Raw genomic sequence first — 13,535 nt, forward strand, 5'->3', positions numbered from 1 at the left:
GGAAAGGAGAGGACAGAGAGTGGGGACGGGGCATGAGGGGAGACCCAGAGTGCCGGCCCCTGCACTCCATCTACGGCAGTCCCCGTGTCAGCAGCCAGGGCCCCCACCCTGGCCCAGAGCCATGAGCCCAGCATGGCATCCAGCCCACCTGATGTCGTAGACAGGGGAACGGAGGTCATGGGGCCCGTGGGCAAAAGCGCAGTGCAGGCCGTTTTTGGTGCAGTTGCCTTTTGAGTCTGTCTCGTGGATACAGATTCCAGTTTTGTAGTAGCGGAGGTGGTACCTGCGCTCAGTGTCCCCTGTGGTCCTGTGCAGGAATGGGCACCTGAAACGTTGTGTATGGGGTGGGGGGTCACTCACCTTTGCCCCATGGAACCTGGGCCATTAGCCCACGAGCGCCACCTCCCCCCTGAAGTCTCTCCCCACCACCCGGACGGCGCGCTGGTTGAGGAGGCCAGCGCTGACAGGCCCTGCTTCGGGGACATAACCCCCGCTCCCACCACCTGTCAGACGCTGTAGCTTGAAGGGGGCCCACAAGGGCCCAGGATTCCCACTTCAGCCTGCTTAGCGAGTCCTCTCGGGCTACTTGGCCAGGGCCCTGGGCTGACTTGAAGAAAAGCTCCGGGGGTGGGGGAGGGCACATTCCTGGGAGAATAAGTGCTGCCTGGATCTGCAGCGCTCCACAGAGAACGGCCTGCTCCGAGCATGGGCCACCTCTCATGCCCCAGTGCTTCACCAGGCTGGGGGCACGGGGCTCAGGGGGTGGGAGAGAATAAGCCTTGGACCTCTGGGAAAAGTGTGAGTACAGGGATGGCTCAGTGAGCTGTACCCACAGATCCCCAGCAGTGCTTCCCACTACACCTCTGCAGGGCTCAAACAAGCAGGGTCAACAAACATTCCCTCTCAGTGATGTGCCCAGGCCTGCCTTTTCTTCTACTTAGGAGAAGAAAAGGCTATACAGGTTTCCCAAAAGTGGGTAAAGAAGAAGAGGACTCCCCCACAGGATGGCGGGGTCTGAGCCCCAGGTCCAGGCCACAGGAAGGCAGGCCGGGCAACAGGAGTACTCCCCAAAGTAGCCTCTGGCTGGCTTTCCAGACTCTGCCCGACCTGTTCTGAGGGCACCTGACCCAGGAGACATAAGGCTCCTCTGAGGGCAGGTTCCGGGGGGCGGGGGTGGGACACTCACTCGTCGCCCTCCGGGCAGAGGCCTGTGGCCTCGTCGTACTTGGTGCAGTAGACGTCCGGGCTGTAATTGAAGGTGCCGTCCCGACGGCGGATGGAACGGCGACGTCGCTGGTTCACGAAGTGCCAGTGGAAGCAGGTGTAGGGCCGGTGCTGAGTGCATTTGTGCTGCACGAAGAGTGGGCACTGCTCTGTGCGGAATTCCTTCAGGTACCTGCAGGGAGAGCCCCCACGGAGGGTGGGCCAGGAGCAGAGACTTAAGCCCCTTGCTTCCCAGCAAGAAGTGAGCCACCAAGTCCTCTGAGGGCCCTATGCTGGGGTGCTAGTTCCATTAGGACAGCGGCAGAAGCCCAGAGCTAAGGGTGGACCTTAGCATCCAGACCCCTCCCAGTACCCCGATCCCAAGCCAGCCTGAAGAGCGAGAACCACAGACCACAGGCGTCAGCGGTCTCCCATGGCAGCCAGTGGAGGCCTTAACCAGCGGCTTAGCTCTCTGAGACCTGCCTGAGGTTTCCCAGGCCAAACCACTGATCACAGGGCTGCAAACAAGAGCATGAGGAGCTTTTCCCTAACTCCTGTAGGGCCCTCTGCTGCCTAGGGGACCCAGATCCCTGAGGGTCTCATCTGTCCCAGGAGTAGGGGTGAGGCTCCAGGCTGAGGGCTAGGGAGGCTCCTACTTTGGAACTGAAAGTCACAAGGCATTCCTCTGAACTACTGAGTCAGAAAAAAAAAGGTCCTGTCTACCTGCTGGCTCCCAGAGACACTTCCTAGCATGACACAGGTTCGTGCCTGGGAAGGAGCTCCTTTTACAGAAGCATCTGCAGGGACTCTTCCTCCCAGGCTTGCCTGCCCCCAATGGTCTCCCAACTGCACACCCACAGCAGCTGGGGCGGTTTACATCCTGACTAACCCGGAGACTTGGGGGCACTGCCCTTTTGGCCTCCTCCCAACCTCTGTCCCTCTACTCTGCACATAACAGCCAAGAGACCCCAATAGAGCACTCGCCCATGCACCACCCAGTGGAGGGCCCCAGACCCACTTACCCCCTTTACAGAACATGCCATCCATCTGTGTTTTGGCTAACTCTATGGATCCAGGTGAAGGGGGTCTTAGACTTGGGAGCCCCTACACAGCGGGGACAGGCAGGCAGTGTAGTTCTCTTTATTCATTCCCTTAAGCCCTAACAATGCAGGCAACAAATGGCTTGATAGAGGGCATCTGATGCCAGCTAAGAGGATGATTCTAGAAGGCACAGAAGATTGTGTGCAGAAGGCGGCACAGAGGGAGCAACAACCTGAAGGCTTGGAGCCGCACCCGAACTAGAAGGCATGGGACAAAGGTGAGAGGATGTGGCTCACGGCCGGATACTGGGGGCCTGACTAGTCTGGGCGTACAGAAGGTATAGGGACAGGCAGATTGAGGGTGAGACTTTCCAGACAAGTTTTCTTTAACGCTAACGAAAAGTGCTGAAAAACCCTCTCCTCATTGATGTGTGGAGTGTGTTCAGACGTATGCACTGGGCAGGGGAAGCTAGGGCTGGGTGCTCCCTGAAGAACGGTTTAAGGGGCAGTAAAAACTTCCAAATAGAGCCTGCTGCTCATGCAGCACACGTTTATTGAGCAGCTACTAGGTGCAAGCACGGTAGCACGCACTGAGGACCCTAATGAAGAAGCAGATCCTTGCCCCTGAAAGCCCATAATTTCTTGGGAGAGACATACAAGTAACAGGCAGAATCAATCAAGTGCGGGAAAGGTTCTAAAGGGGGTTGGCTGAGGGTTCCTTGGGAACCCAGCACCAAGGGCACAGGCTAGGACAGAGGAAGGGAAATGGGGAGGTGCTAGTGGGTGAAGAATGTGGGAAGGATGTTTAAGGCAAAGGGCTAAGTATGAGCTTAGAAAGTATGTTTGGGTCCAGAGTTCCAAGTACCTTTGTGGGATGTGAGTGGGGTGGAGAGGAACTGGAAAGGGGAAGGAGGTAAGGTGTGGCGCCGGAACACAAGGTCTTCCTTTCTGTCTGGTGAGAGAGAAAGCTGTACCTCGTGCGGCACCCACGTCCCAAACCCTGGCACTGAGACGGGACAGCCACCTTCCTAACCCCTGGCTCCTCCCTCCTGGGCAGCACATACTTCATTTGACTCTGGACCCACTAGGAGACGAACTCAGGAGCTAAGAGGTGGAAAATGAAAGAGAAGGAAGCAGAGTCCGGGGCCAGGAGCAGAGAAGAGTGAAGAGCAGTTAGGACTGTCAGACCCCGGGACACCCAGTTAAATCAGAACTTCAGATTAAACCAAGCATTTCAGGGGGCACACTAATAATAAAAATGTACCCATTATTTGAAATTGCAATATAACCGGCATCCTGTATTTTTATCTGCTAAACGTGCCAACCCTGAGTGGTACTTGTCTGCTTGGTATCAGTGCCTCAGTAAAAAACCAGGAGGCAGCCAGGGAAGAACTCTAAGATGTGGTCCCCCTGACTTTGGGCATAGTCTGTCCTCTTGGAGGAGAGCCTCGGCAACATGCTTGCTTGGGACAGCCCTGTCCACAGTGCCACACACAAATACCAGGGCTCCCCAAGGGCACTGACTCGCAGGGATACCAGAGGACAGACAAGAGGCAACAAATGGTCTCACGTTAAGTGGTAGGCCAGGGACTTTGTACTTTTTAATAAACCAGTCTCTGCTTCCAGCCTCTCCCCCTATCCAATTTCTACTACACAGCATTCCTTTATTCTTCCTAGAGCCCAAATTTAATTCTCACTTTCTTAAAAGTCTTTTAGTTTCCCCCAGTAGTTCCAGATAAACATGGACTATTCAGCCTGGCATTCTAGGCCCTAAGCATCTGGCCCAGTATTTTTTTCCAGCCTTATTTCCCTTGATTCCTCTCCATTCCAGCTGCTAAAACTGGAGTCCTTGGTGTCTTGCAAATAGATCTTTAACTTCCCTTTATGTCCCTTTCCTTACCTGCAGACCTCTTTCGAGACTGACTTCAACGGTAATAAATCTGATACCACTACCTCCACGGTGCCTTGGCTTCCACTGGTCCTCCCCTTTCTGCCCTTATCCTCAGCTAAAAGTTAGAATCTCTGAAGTTTTGTCAGCATGTTCTCTAGACATTTTTATAGCCTTTATCCTGCAATGCATATTAATAATCGTACATTTTTCTCTACTACTAGATTATAAAATCCTTGGCAGCAAGTAAGAACCAAATAGTCTGCTGGATGAACACAAGAACTGAAGTCACAGAAAAGGCAAAGCCTGCAGAACCCCTACAGCTTTAGGATACCGCCAGCAGACAAAGCAGCAAAGCGCGGAGAGGTGAGAGCCTCATCCCCATTCCCTTGTGAAAAGCACCACACTGCAGGAAACCTGCAACTCCGCACATAGGGCAGAATATCCTGCAGAAAAGCCCTCATGAGAGAAGGGGCTGAGTGACCAAATTCATGCAGACACAGAGCCCACTTTTAGCCAACGACAATCAGGAGAGAAACTTCTAACATTTTTGCTAAAACCGTGAATGGAACTGTACCACCCCCTACCTAGGAATCAAAACACTTGTCCAGAATTTCCCATCCTCCCCCTCCCACTCTGACCCTGTGCTCACAGGCAATGCAGTGCCCAGGATGCAGGGAGAAAAGCACTTAGAAATCACTTTCCTATTCTCATGGATTGAAATGAACCAAACTGTCACTGTTATGCTCCAACTCATCTCTACATCTTAAGGCTTTGAAAGTTCAAGATCTAAGGAACTAAACAGGTTGAAATTCACTCTAATTCAACCAACTCTCGGGAAACCCAAGAAGTCCTGGGGTCTGAGGAGAGAAGACATACCAACTACTCACTCTCCCTGCCAGCTCTGAGGAAGGCACAAGGGCCACACCACCAAGCTCTTCACACTCCCATCTCCTGGGAATACCCACACTCAGGGGTAAAAGCCAGGAACACAGAACAGTTCCAAACTGCAAGGCCTTGGTGAACTACTATGGCTAGAGTAAGTCCAGACACCACACAGGCCCTGGGCAAGTAAGAGCTCTGTTCGAGAAAGCCACGCCTTCAATCAGAAAAAGGGATGGACCTCGACTGCTCAGAGATTTACCTTTTCTAAGCAGTGCCCGTCACGTCTGCCCAGTCTGCCCATGGCTGAGCTTAAATCAAAGCTACCTTTCACTCCTTTTCAGGACATCACATTAATTATCCCACCACTGGTTTATCTGTAAATGCAAAAGATTATTATGAAAGTCACATGCCCACTTATAAAAACTTTAGAAAACTGGCAAAGTTGCCCTTGATCCCATCACTAATGTTATCAGCCTTTTCGTAAATTTTCTCTTGGTGTTTTTACACAGATATGACCATACTGTACCTATCATATTGTTATCCCACTTTATACAACTATTAATACTTTTCCTAAAATCTTTTCAAATCAAATATATGAAGCCTCATTAAAAAAATCAAAAGTACTGGGGCGCCTGGGTGGCTCAGTGGGTTAAGCCACTGCCTTCGGCTCAGGTCATGATCTCAGGGTCCTGGGATCGAGCCCTGCGTCAGGCTCTCTGCTCTGCAGGGAGCCTGCTTCCCTCTCTCTCTCGCTCTCTGCCTGCCTCTCTGCCTACTTGTGATCTCTATCAAATAAATAAATAAAATCTTTAAAAAAAAAAATCAAAAGTACTTTCAATATTTATTGGGTTATTTTTATTTTCCAAAACTGTAAGTAACAGCAAAAAGCAGGCTATTGGAAATCTAAATTCAATCACTTGCTCCACTAACAGTGATAGCGCATAAGGGATTAATAAATTCAGAAAATTACATCACCCTGAAGGAGGTGTTATATCAAGCTTGTATCAAGCATTCAACTGCTACCAGTTCAATTTCCAGCTAAACCTTAAATCCTATTCCACACTAACTTAATAGATTTATCAGTGTGGGTGTTTCACACAAAGAGAATTTAAATAAACAGAAAAGTATCAGAAGTGACAGAAAAACTACATATGTTGGGGCACCTTGGTGGCTCAGTGGGTTAAAGCCTCTGCTTTGGCTCAGATTATGATCCCAGGGTCTGGGATCGAGCCCCGCATCGGGCTCTCTGCTCCACGGGGAGCCTGCTTCCTCCTCTCTCTCTCTGCCTGTCTCTCTGTCTACTTGTGATCTCTGTCTGTCAAGTAAATAAATAAAATCTTAAAAAAAAAAGAAATAAAAACTACATATGTTTAGAGGCAATGGGGAGAAAGGAGCTGGTATTCTAATCCCTATCTAGTTCCCCCACGGATTCTAGAATAGTGTTGCATGGCCTCACTTGGGCTCTACTGCTTTGCTGCCCCTGACCTATTCTCTTCCCCAACAACAAACCAGACTACAGCAGGGTCAGCAAACTTTTCCTATAAAGGACCAGTTAGTATTTTAGACCTTGAGGGCCAGGAGGCCAAACTGAGAATAATATGTACTCACAGAACAAGAGAAAACAAACTTCCACATTTTTTGATGAAATTCAAAACATAGTAATTGACTACGAGTTTTGTAGAGGCTCTAATAAGATAAGATTTGGAAAGTTAAGGTCCCTTCATCAAATTGATTACAAATGTTGGGGCGCCTGGGTGGCTCAGTGGGTTAAGCCTCTGCCTTCGGCTCAGGTCATGATCCCGGGGTCCTGGGATAGAGCCCCACATGGGGCTCTCTGCTCAGCGGGGAGCCTGCTTCCTTCTCTCTCTTCCTGCCTCTCTGCCTACTTGTGATCTGTCAAATAAATAAAAAAAACTAAAAAAAAAAAAATCGATTACAAATGTTTATCTGTTAATGCAGACTCTGTCATCAGATTTTATAAATTTCATCTTTGAAAATATCTTTTCACGGGGCTCCTGGGTGGCTCAGTCATTAACCATCTGCCTTCAGCTCAGGTCATGATCCCAGGGTCTTGGGACCAGAGCCCCATGTTGTGCTCCCTGCTCAGGGGGAAGCCGGTTTCTCCCTCTCCTACTTCCCCTGCTTGTGTTCCCTCTCTCGCTTTGTCTCTCTCTGTCAAATACATAAATAAAATCTTTAACAAAAAAAAAGAAAATGTCTTTCATAGACAGGTACTGCCCAATGCGGTTACCATTCCACAAGCGTGATTTTAATCGAGCACATTCTTCTCTTAGAAGACAGCTATAGAATTCTATTAGAGTCTTGATAGTTGCCTTTTAATCACTTCCAATCGAAGGTTTGATGTAAACTCTTTAGTTGCCAGGTAAATGGATTCTGAAATAAGGAAATTTCTTTTGCATCCACATCCAGCAGCAAGATCACTGCTGGAACAGTAGTTTGTGTTCAGAAATCATCCACAGTAACTTTGTGTAGGAATGGAAATCTTGCCTTTAAACTGAAGTGTATAAAGTAGCTTGACATGACATGATTCAAACATTAGATGTCGAAGAAACTTTACTACAACTTACGATTTGCAAAGAGGCTGTTTGCCTTGCAATTTTAGCCTTATCAAGTATGCAGAAAAAGCCAATTTCCAAAGCTTTTCAACATTCAAGAATAGTGGCTGAGAATCATTCTTCTCACTCAGAAAAGTTTCAGCATCAGCCCTGAACTCAGGAATTTACAAGAAAACTTTACCACTGTTCAGCCATCAGACTACGGTATAGTAGGGCATGCCAGAATATTCAGCTTCTCTAACAAAAAGTCATGGCATTGACTATCATGGTGAAGTCCACGAGAGGAAGTAAAGTTCATTGCTGACTCTTAACAGTTCAGTAACGGTGGATTCAAATATTTTTCTGCAAAATACCTGCGGATGAATACAATGAATAAGTCTACAGGCTTTAAAGAGCTTACATTCTCAAAAGCTTTGTTTATTTGGCCAGTTATATCTTTTTCTGCTCCATACCTCTATTCTTACCACCATCAGCTGGAACAGATATTAGCAGATCATACTTCAGGATGTACTGAGTTTTTAACTTTTTTGAAAATATTCTCAGCTGTCATTGTTTTGTTTTGTTTTTTAATTCAGCTGTCACTGTTTTAAGTAACTATTCACTGATGCTAATTCTTCAGGCACTTCAGATCAGGCACTGACTCCATGAAGGAATCAACTGAACAGTTAACAGTGACATCTGTTGACTCATCAAGAACCGAAGGAAAACCACATGAAATCATTTGCCTGGTATTGTGACTACTGCTATTCCTCCCACGGACTTCCACATTTGAGAAGTTGTTCTTGACAAAAGGCTAATGCTTTTAAACAAGTTTGTTTGCTCAGGAGAAGTTTCTTCAGCTGCTGCAATCACACACAATGTAATTCACTCAGTATCATCAGTATCAGTATCATCAGGACAGCTTTCCTAGCTCAGCTAATCAATGAGCCACTCGAGAAACCTACTCCAGTCATAGCCTCATTTTCTTTTTTGTGAAGAAATTCTGCTGTGATGAAAACAGTCCCTTTAAGATTTCTAATTTTTTTCACCATTTCCTTCCTATGCACTGGGACTATAATGACAACTCCTTAGTCTGGTAATGTTGATTGGTCTCACAGCACAGCTTTTACTAAGACAGCTTTGCCATCTAATTTAGTTACAAAAGAATTTACACTCCATTGTGCCCTGAAAACATGACATTCCAAAGTCCATTTTTCTCCTCCTCGCTTGTTCTGATTGGCAAGCACTGTTAATAAGGAATAAACAAAACACCGTGGTGTGCTAATACACAGCACACTGCAAACACTGAAACACTGTCACGTTTTAAGAGTGTCCTTGCCATCTGTAGTACACCGAACTGCAGTACCATGCAAGGAGAGTGCCATGTGCGGTTTCTGCCACAACTACGGAATCCTGCAGTTACGGTGCAAAAACAGCTGGACAACATGGAAACCAATGGGGGTGGGGGGTTCCATTAAAGCTTTATTTCTGCATCCCCAAATGTGAAATTCACATAATTTTCATGTGTCATGAAATAATATCGATTCTTTTTCAACCATTAAAAATGTAAAAAACCATTAAAAATGTAAAACTGGGTGGCTCAGTAGGTTAAAGCGTCTGCCTTCGGCTCAGGTCATGATCTCAGGGTCCTGGGATCGAGCCCCGCATCGGGCTCTCTGCTCAGCGGGGAGTCTGCTTTCCCCTTCTCTCTCTGCCTGCCTCTCTGCCTACTTGTGATCTCTCTCTGTCAAATAAATAAATAAAATCTTAAAAAAAAAAAAAAAAGTAAAAGCCATTCTTAGCTCACAGGCCATACAAAGACAGGCAGCAGGCTGCATTCGGCATTACGAGCTGTAGTCTGCCGACTTCTGCTCTGGAGTTGGTGTTCCCCAACAGGCCATAGCCTTCCCTTCACATCCCTACACTTCTGATCATATCGCTCCTGGGGTTTGGATCCCCCTGTGGCTTCCTCTCCATATAAGGGTTCCCTGACACAGCCCACTGGAGTTAGTCACGCTCCTTCCAGGTTTCCACTACAAGGTATGACTACAGCCCAGAGAGCCCCTAGAACAGTTGATTTCAACTGCTTTGTATGTCACCATGTCCATCATTTCTGCACCTCTGCAAGAGCTGGCCCACAGCAGATATTCAAGAGAAGTTAGAGCTTCGCAAGTGGTACAAGCCTGGTCCACAGCAGCTGTACACTAACCCACCAAACAGAAGCAATTCCGATCTCTGATTTACGTGCTTCTCCTGGAGACTTATAAACCAGTAACCTCTCCAGCTACCTTCCCCACAATGTCTGCACAGCCTTGTTCCTCACCCTGAATGCTAATTTTGAGATCAGACTCACATGCAGAATAGAAAAGTAACCAGGATTGTTCTGTAATTCCTGGGAATGTGTGATCACTAGAGATATATTAAATTCCTTTTTCTTTTTCCTCCCAAAACTAAGGGGTATTATGACGACTATTTGGCAAAAACTGGGTACAAACCAAAGATTTATCAAGAAAAATTATGGAAGTATGTCACCAGACTATAACTGGGGGAGAGGGGACCTAGAAGGGAAAATACATCCAGTATTACTGACATTAGAAGTTATCTTGACTTTTCTTTATTGAATTATGATTAATAACTTATAGAATTAAAACCTTTTTGTTCGTTAAGAAATTCACAATATTGCGGCACCTGGGTGGCTCAGTCGTTAAGCGTCTGCCTTTGGCTCAGATCATGATATATATGTACTTATATATATATATGTACTTATATATATATATACTTATACATATATATACTTATATATATGTGTGTGTATATATTATATATATATATATATATATATATATATATATATATATATATATATATATAATGGGTTGAGTGTCTGCCTTAGGCTCAGGCCATGATCCCAGGGTTCTGGGATCGAGCCCCGCATCGGACTCTTTGCTTGGTGGGGAGCCTGCTTCTCCCCCTACCCGCCCCGCCGCTGCCTGCCTCTCTGCCTACTTGTGATCTCTGTCAAATAAATAAAACCTTTAAAAAATTTTTTAAAAAAGACTAAATAAAGCTAAAATTTAATTGGCAAATATTTGGACAATTCCGAAAAAGCACTATAGGGCTATAGAGATTTGGTTTCCAAATCTCAGGTGCTCCTGGTTTAAAACATTCTCTCTGGCAGAAAAGCAAGCTCAGATAGTACTGCAAATAAAGTCAGCGTCTAATGAATCTGAGTATGTCTGAACATTTAAGGTAGGCTTTGATTCTGTAACTGACTTTTAGCCAGAGTTCATATAGTAGGACCTCAGAGCCAGTGTGTACCTCCTGGATACAACGGAACTATCCTAACACACAGAAACATAAACAGGAACCTCAAGTTTAAGTGCTACAGGCACTTACAAAAGCAAAGGCTTTCACATGGGGGCGCTGTTCATGGGAAAATGACTGCAGCCCCCACTCTTCACTGGGAAAGGTCTGACACCTGTGAGCTGGCCTGGAGAACTGAATGATGAATGGCCTGAATGATACAGTGCTGGCAGTCAGTCCTCCATGTCCCTACTTCCTTCTTCCTAGGACTGTGCCCTTGACCCAAAGATTTTGGAACTGATAAAACTGAGGAGAGAAAATTCACAGAAGGTTCACTCATATCACTGATTCTGGAGAATGTATGTGAGGAGTACTGAAAACCCTGGTTCATTCTTCCCTAAATAATACCTTGACTTGGGGCGCCTGGGTGGCTCAGTGGGTTAAAGCCTCTGCCTTCGGCTCAGGTCATGATCCCAGGGTCCTGGGATCGAGCCCCACATCGGGTTCTCTGCTAAGCAGGGAGCCTGCTTCCTCCTCTCTCTCTGCCTGTCTCTCTGCCTACTTGTGATCTCTGTCTGTCAAATAAATAAAATCTTTAAAAGAAAAAAAATAATAATAATACCTTGACTTAATTCAGTCTTCCTGGCCTGAAAAACCCCCAATTTGATGAATGTGTGAGTATATACATTTGAATTGCTGTGTTATTTTGTACACTGTTTTCTGTAAAACAAAGTCTTTGGCCCTGTAAGAGCAGATCTGTTTCGTTCGGAACACCAGTCCATCATGTAGAATACAAGCAGCGGACAGAGGCTACTGGAAGAAGGGCACCTGGAGTGAAATTTGAATGGACACAGAGGGGAGGAATATGTTCTCTTAAGACAACACTGACCCTGGGGCACCTGGGTGGCTCAGGGGCACCTGGGTGGCTCAGTGGTTAAGACAACACTGACCCACATGTACCCTAGGAACTGATGAATCCACTTCGGAGTAGATGTAGCTAAAGCAGCATTTGGTTAAGGCTGTTGAAGGAGGTAGCAATGAAACTGAAAGCAGTAACTTGGGTCTTGTTCAAATATTTGTAAGAATGATACACTGTGCTAAATGCCATGTGCTCTTTTAAGCACTTCACATATATTAACTCACTTAGACCTTGTAACAACTCCATGAGGTAGGTACCATTAGTATCCTCAGGAAAATGACATACAAAGAGGAAAGTCACTTGCCTAAGGTCCCACAGCTAGTAAGTGGCAGAGCTAGGCTTCAAACCCAATCAGTCTGGCCCTGCAGTCAGTACTCTTAAACACTGCACTGTTAATTACGCTTTTCTCAATTGAGCTACAAAGAAAAACAACAGTAAGGGCAGATAAGCATAAGTGATTCTCTAGAAGCTGTTCAAAATATGTTAGGGATTTTTTGTTTTTAAAGATTTTTATTTATTTGACAGAGATCACAAGTGGGCAGAGAGAGAGGGGGAAGCAGGCTCCCTCCTCAGCAAAGAGTCTGATGCAGAGCTTGATCCCAGGACCCTGGGACCATGACCTGAGCCGAAGGCAGAGGTTTTAACCCACTGAGCCACCCAGGGGCCCCTGTAAGGGAGTTTTTAACAGGCCATAATTACAATAACCATGAAATAAGTTACTAAAAATAAAAAACAAAAATGTTAACTTTAACATACTCTCCTGGAAATTTAATATTCATTTTATATATTCATTATAAAGTACTCTTTAGTTCAATCATAAAATTTAAATTTTGGATTTTTTTAAAGTAAGAAAATACAAGCATGGGCTTCTACTTTATATTTGGATAGACTGATTTACACAAATCCTAATGTGGTGGGCTACCAAATACTTGGCACCTCTAAGCAGTAAAAGTTACATCAAAAAGACATAGCAATATTCTTACCATTATTAATAAAAACTTACATATAAAAACTACTATTTGAAACTTTTACATCATAAAACACCAGGCCAAAAGATTTTCTCAACCTCTTCTTTGCTAAGCATAGCTACATCTCCTCCATGGGGGTAGTTCTGTGACAAGGCCAAAATCTCACCGGAAGGTGGGCACATGGGCCTTTCCCCTCCTCATCAGCAGTCAATTTGTTAGGACTCATGTTGGCCACATGGTGTTTCAAATACTAGTAGGAAACAAATGAGTCGACTTAGGAACACAAAAAGTAAATTGTAATATAAAGAATAAGGAAAGGGATGAAACATTTCAAATAAGCTCAGATAGGACATGTTGATACTATCACAGGCCTGAGTATCTTCTTTATCTCCTAAATAAGTTGAGCCCCAGCAGGAAAAAGGTCACCTCACAGAGAATGCTATGAGATTTTTAAGTCGCTAGACTCCTTTCCATCTTCTCTTCCTCATCAGCTCTTGATACTGCTGTCAAATTCTACACACTGGCAAAGAAAAAAGGGGTGAAAGTTGAGGGATTGTATAAAGAAATAATAAAAAATTTGTGATTATTAGAACTAAAATATAGCCACTGATAGAATTTAAAATGCCTAAAACATGTGGCTCGTCCTTAAAGAAATGTCAATGTGAACATTAAAACACCATAAACTACCTGAGAGTGAAATTCATCACATTTCAGCAAGAACAACTTTCTATCTCCCACCCACTCTAGGAAGCTCAGTTCGTTTTTACACAGGCA

The 13,535-nt window shown here is 45.7% G+C and overlaps 1 protein-coding gene across 3 annotated transcripts in view; it reads right to left on the reverse strand.

Annotated features, from left to right (window-relative positions):
- The window catches only part of UNK (unk zinc finger), a 32,786-nt gene that overhangs the window by 13,491 nt on the left and 5,760 nt on the right, over positions 1–13,535 (reverse strand). For 2 of the 3 annotated variants that reach the window (XM_059380892.1, XM_059380893.1), the window contains exons 2-3: positions 1,187–1,396; positions 149–325 (exon numbers count right to left, since the gene is read on the reverse strand). In XM_059380892.1, the coding sequence (XP_059236875.1) occupies positions 149–325; positions 1,187–1,396 (387 nt within the window). The remainder of the gene's footprint in view (positions 1–148; positions 326–1,186; positions 1,397–13,535) is intronic. The other variant, XM_059380891.1, reaches the window with a different exon arrangement.

This window comes from Mustela nigripes, chromosome 16 (assembly GCF_022355385.1).
Source record: "Mustela nigripes isolate SB6536 chromosome 16, MUSNIG.SB6536, whole genome shotgun sequence".
Taxonomy (NCBI): domain Eukaryota; kingdom Metazoa; phylum Chordata; class Mammalia; order Carnivora; family Mustelidae; genus Mustela; species Mustela nigripes.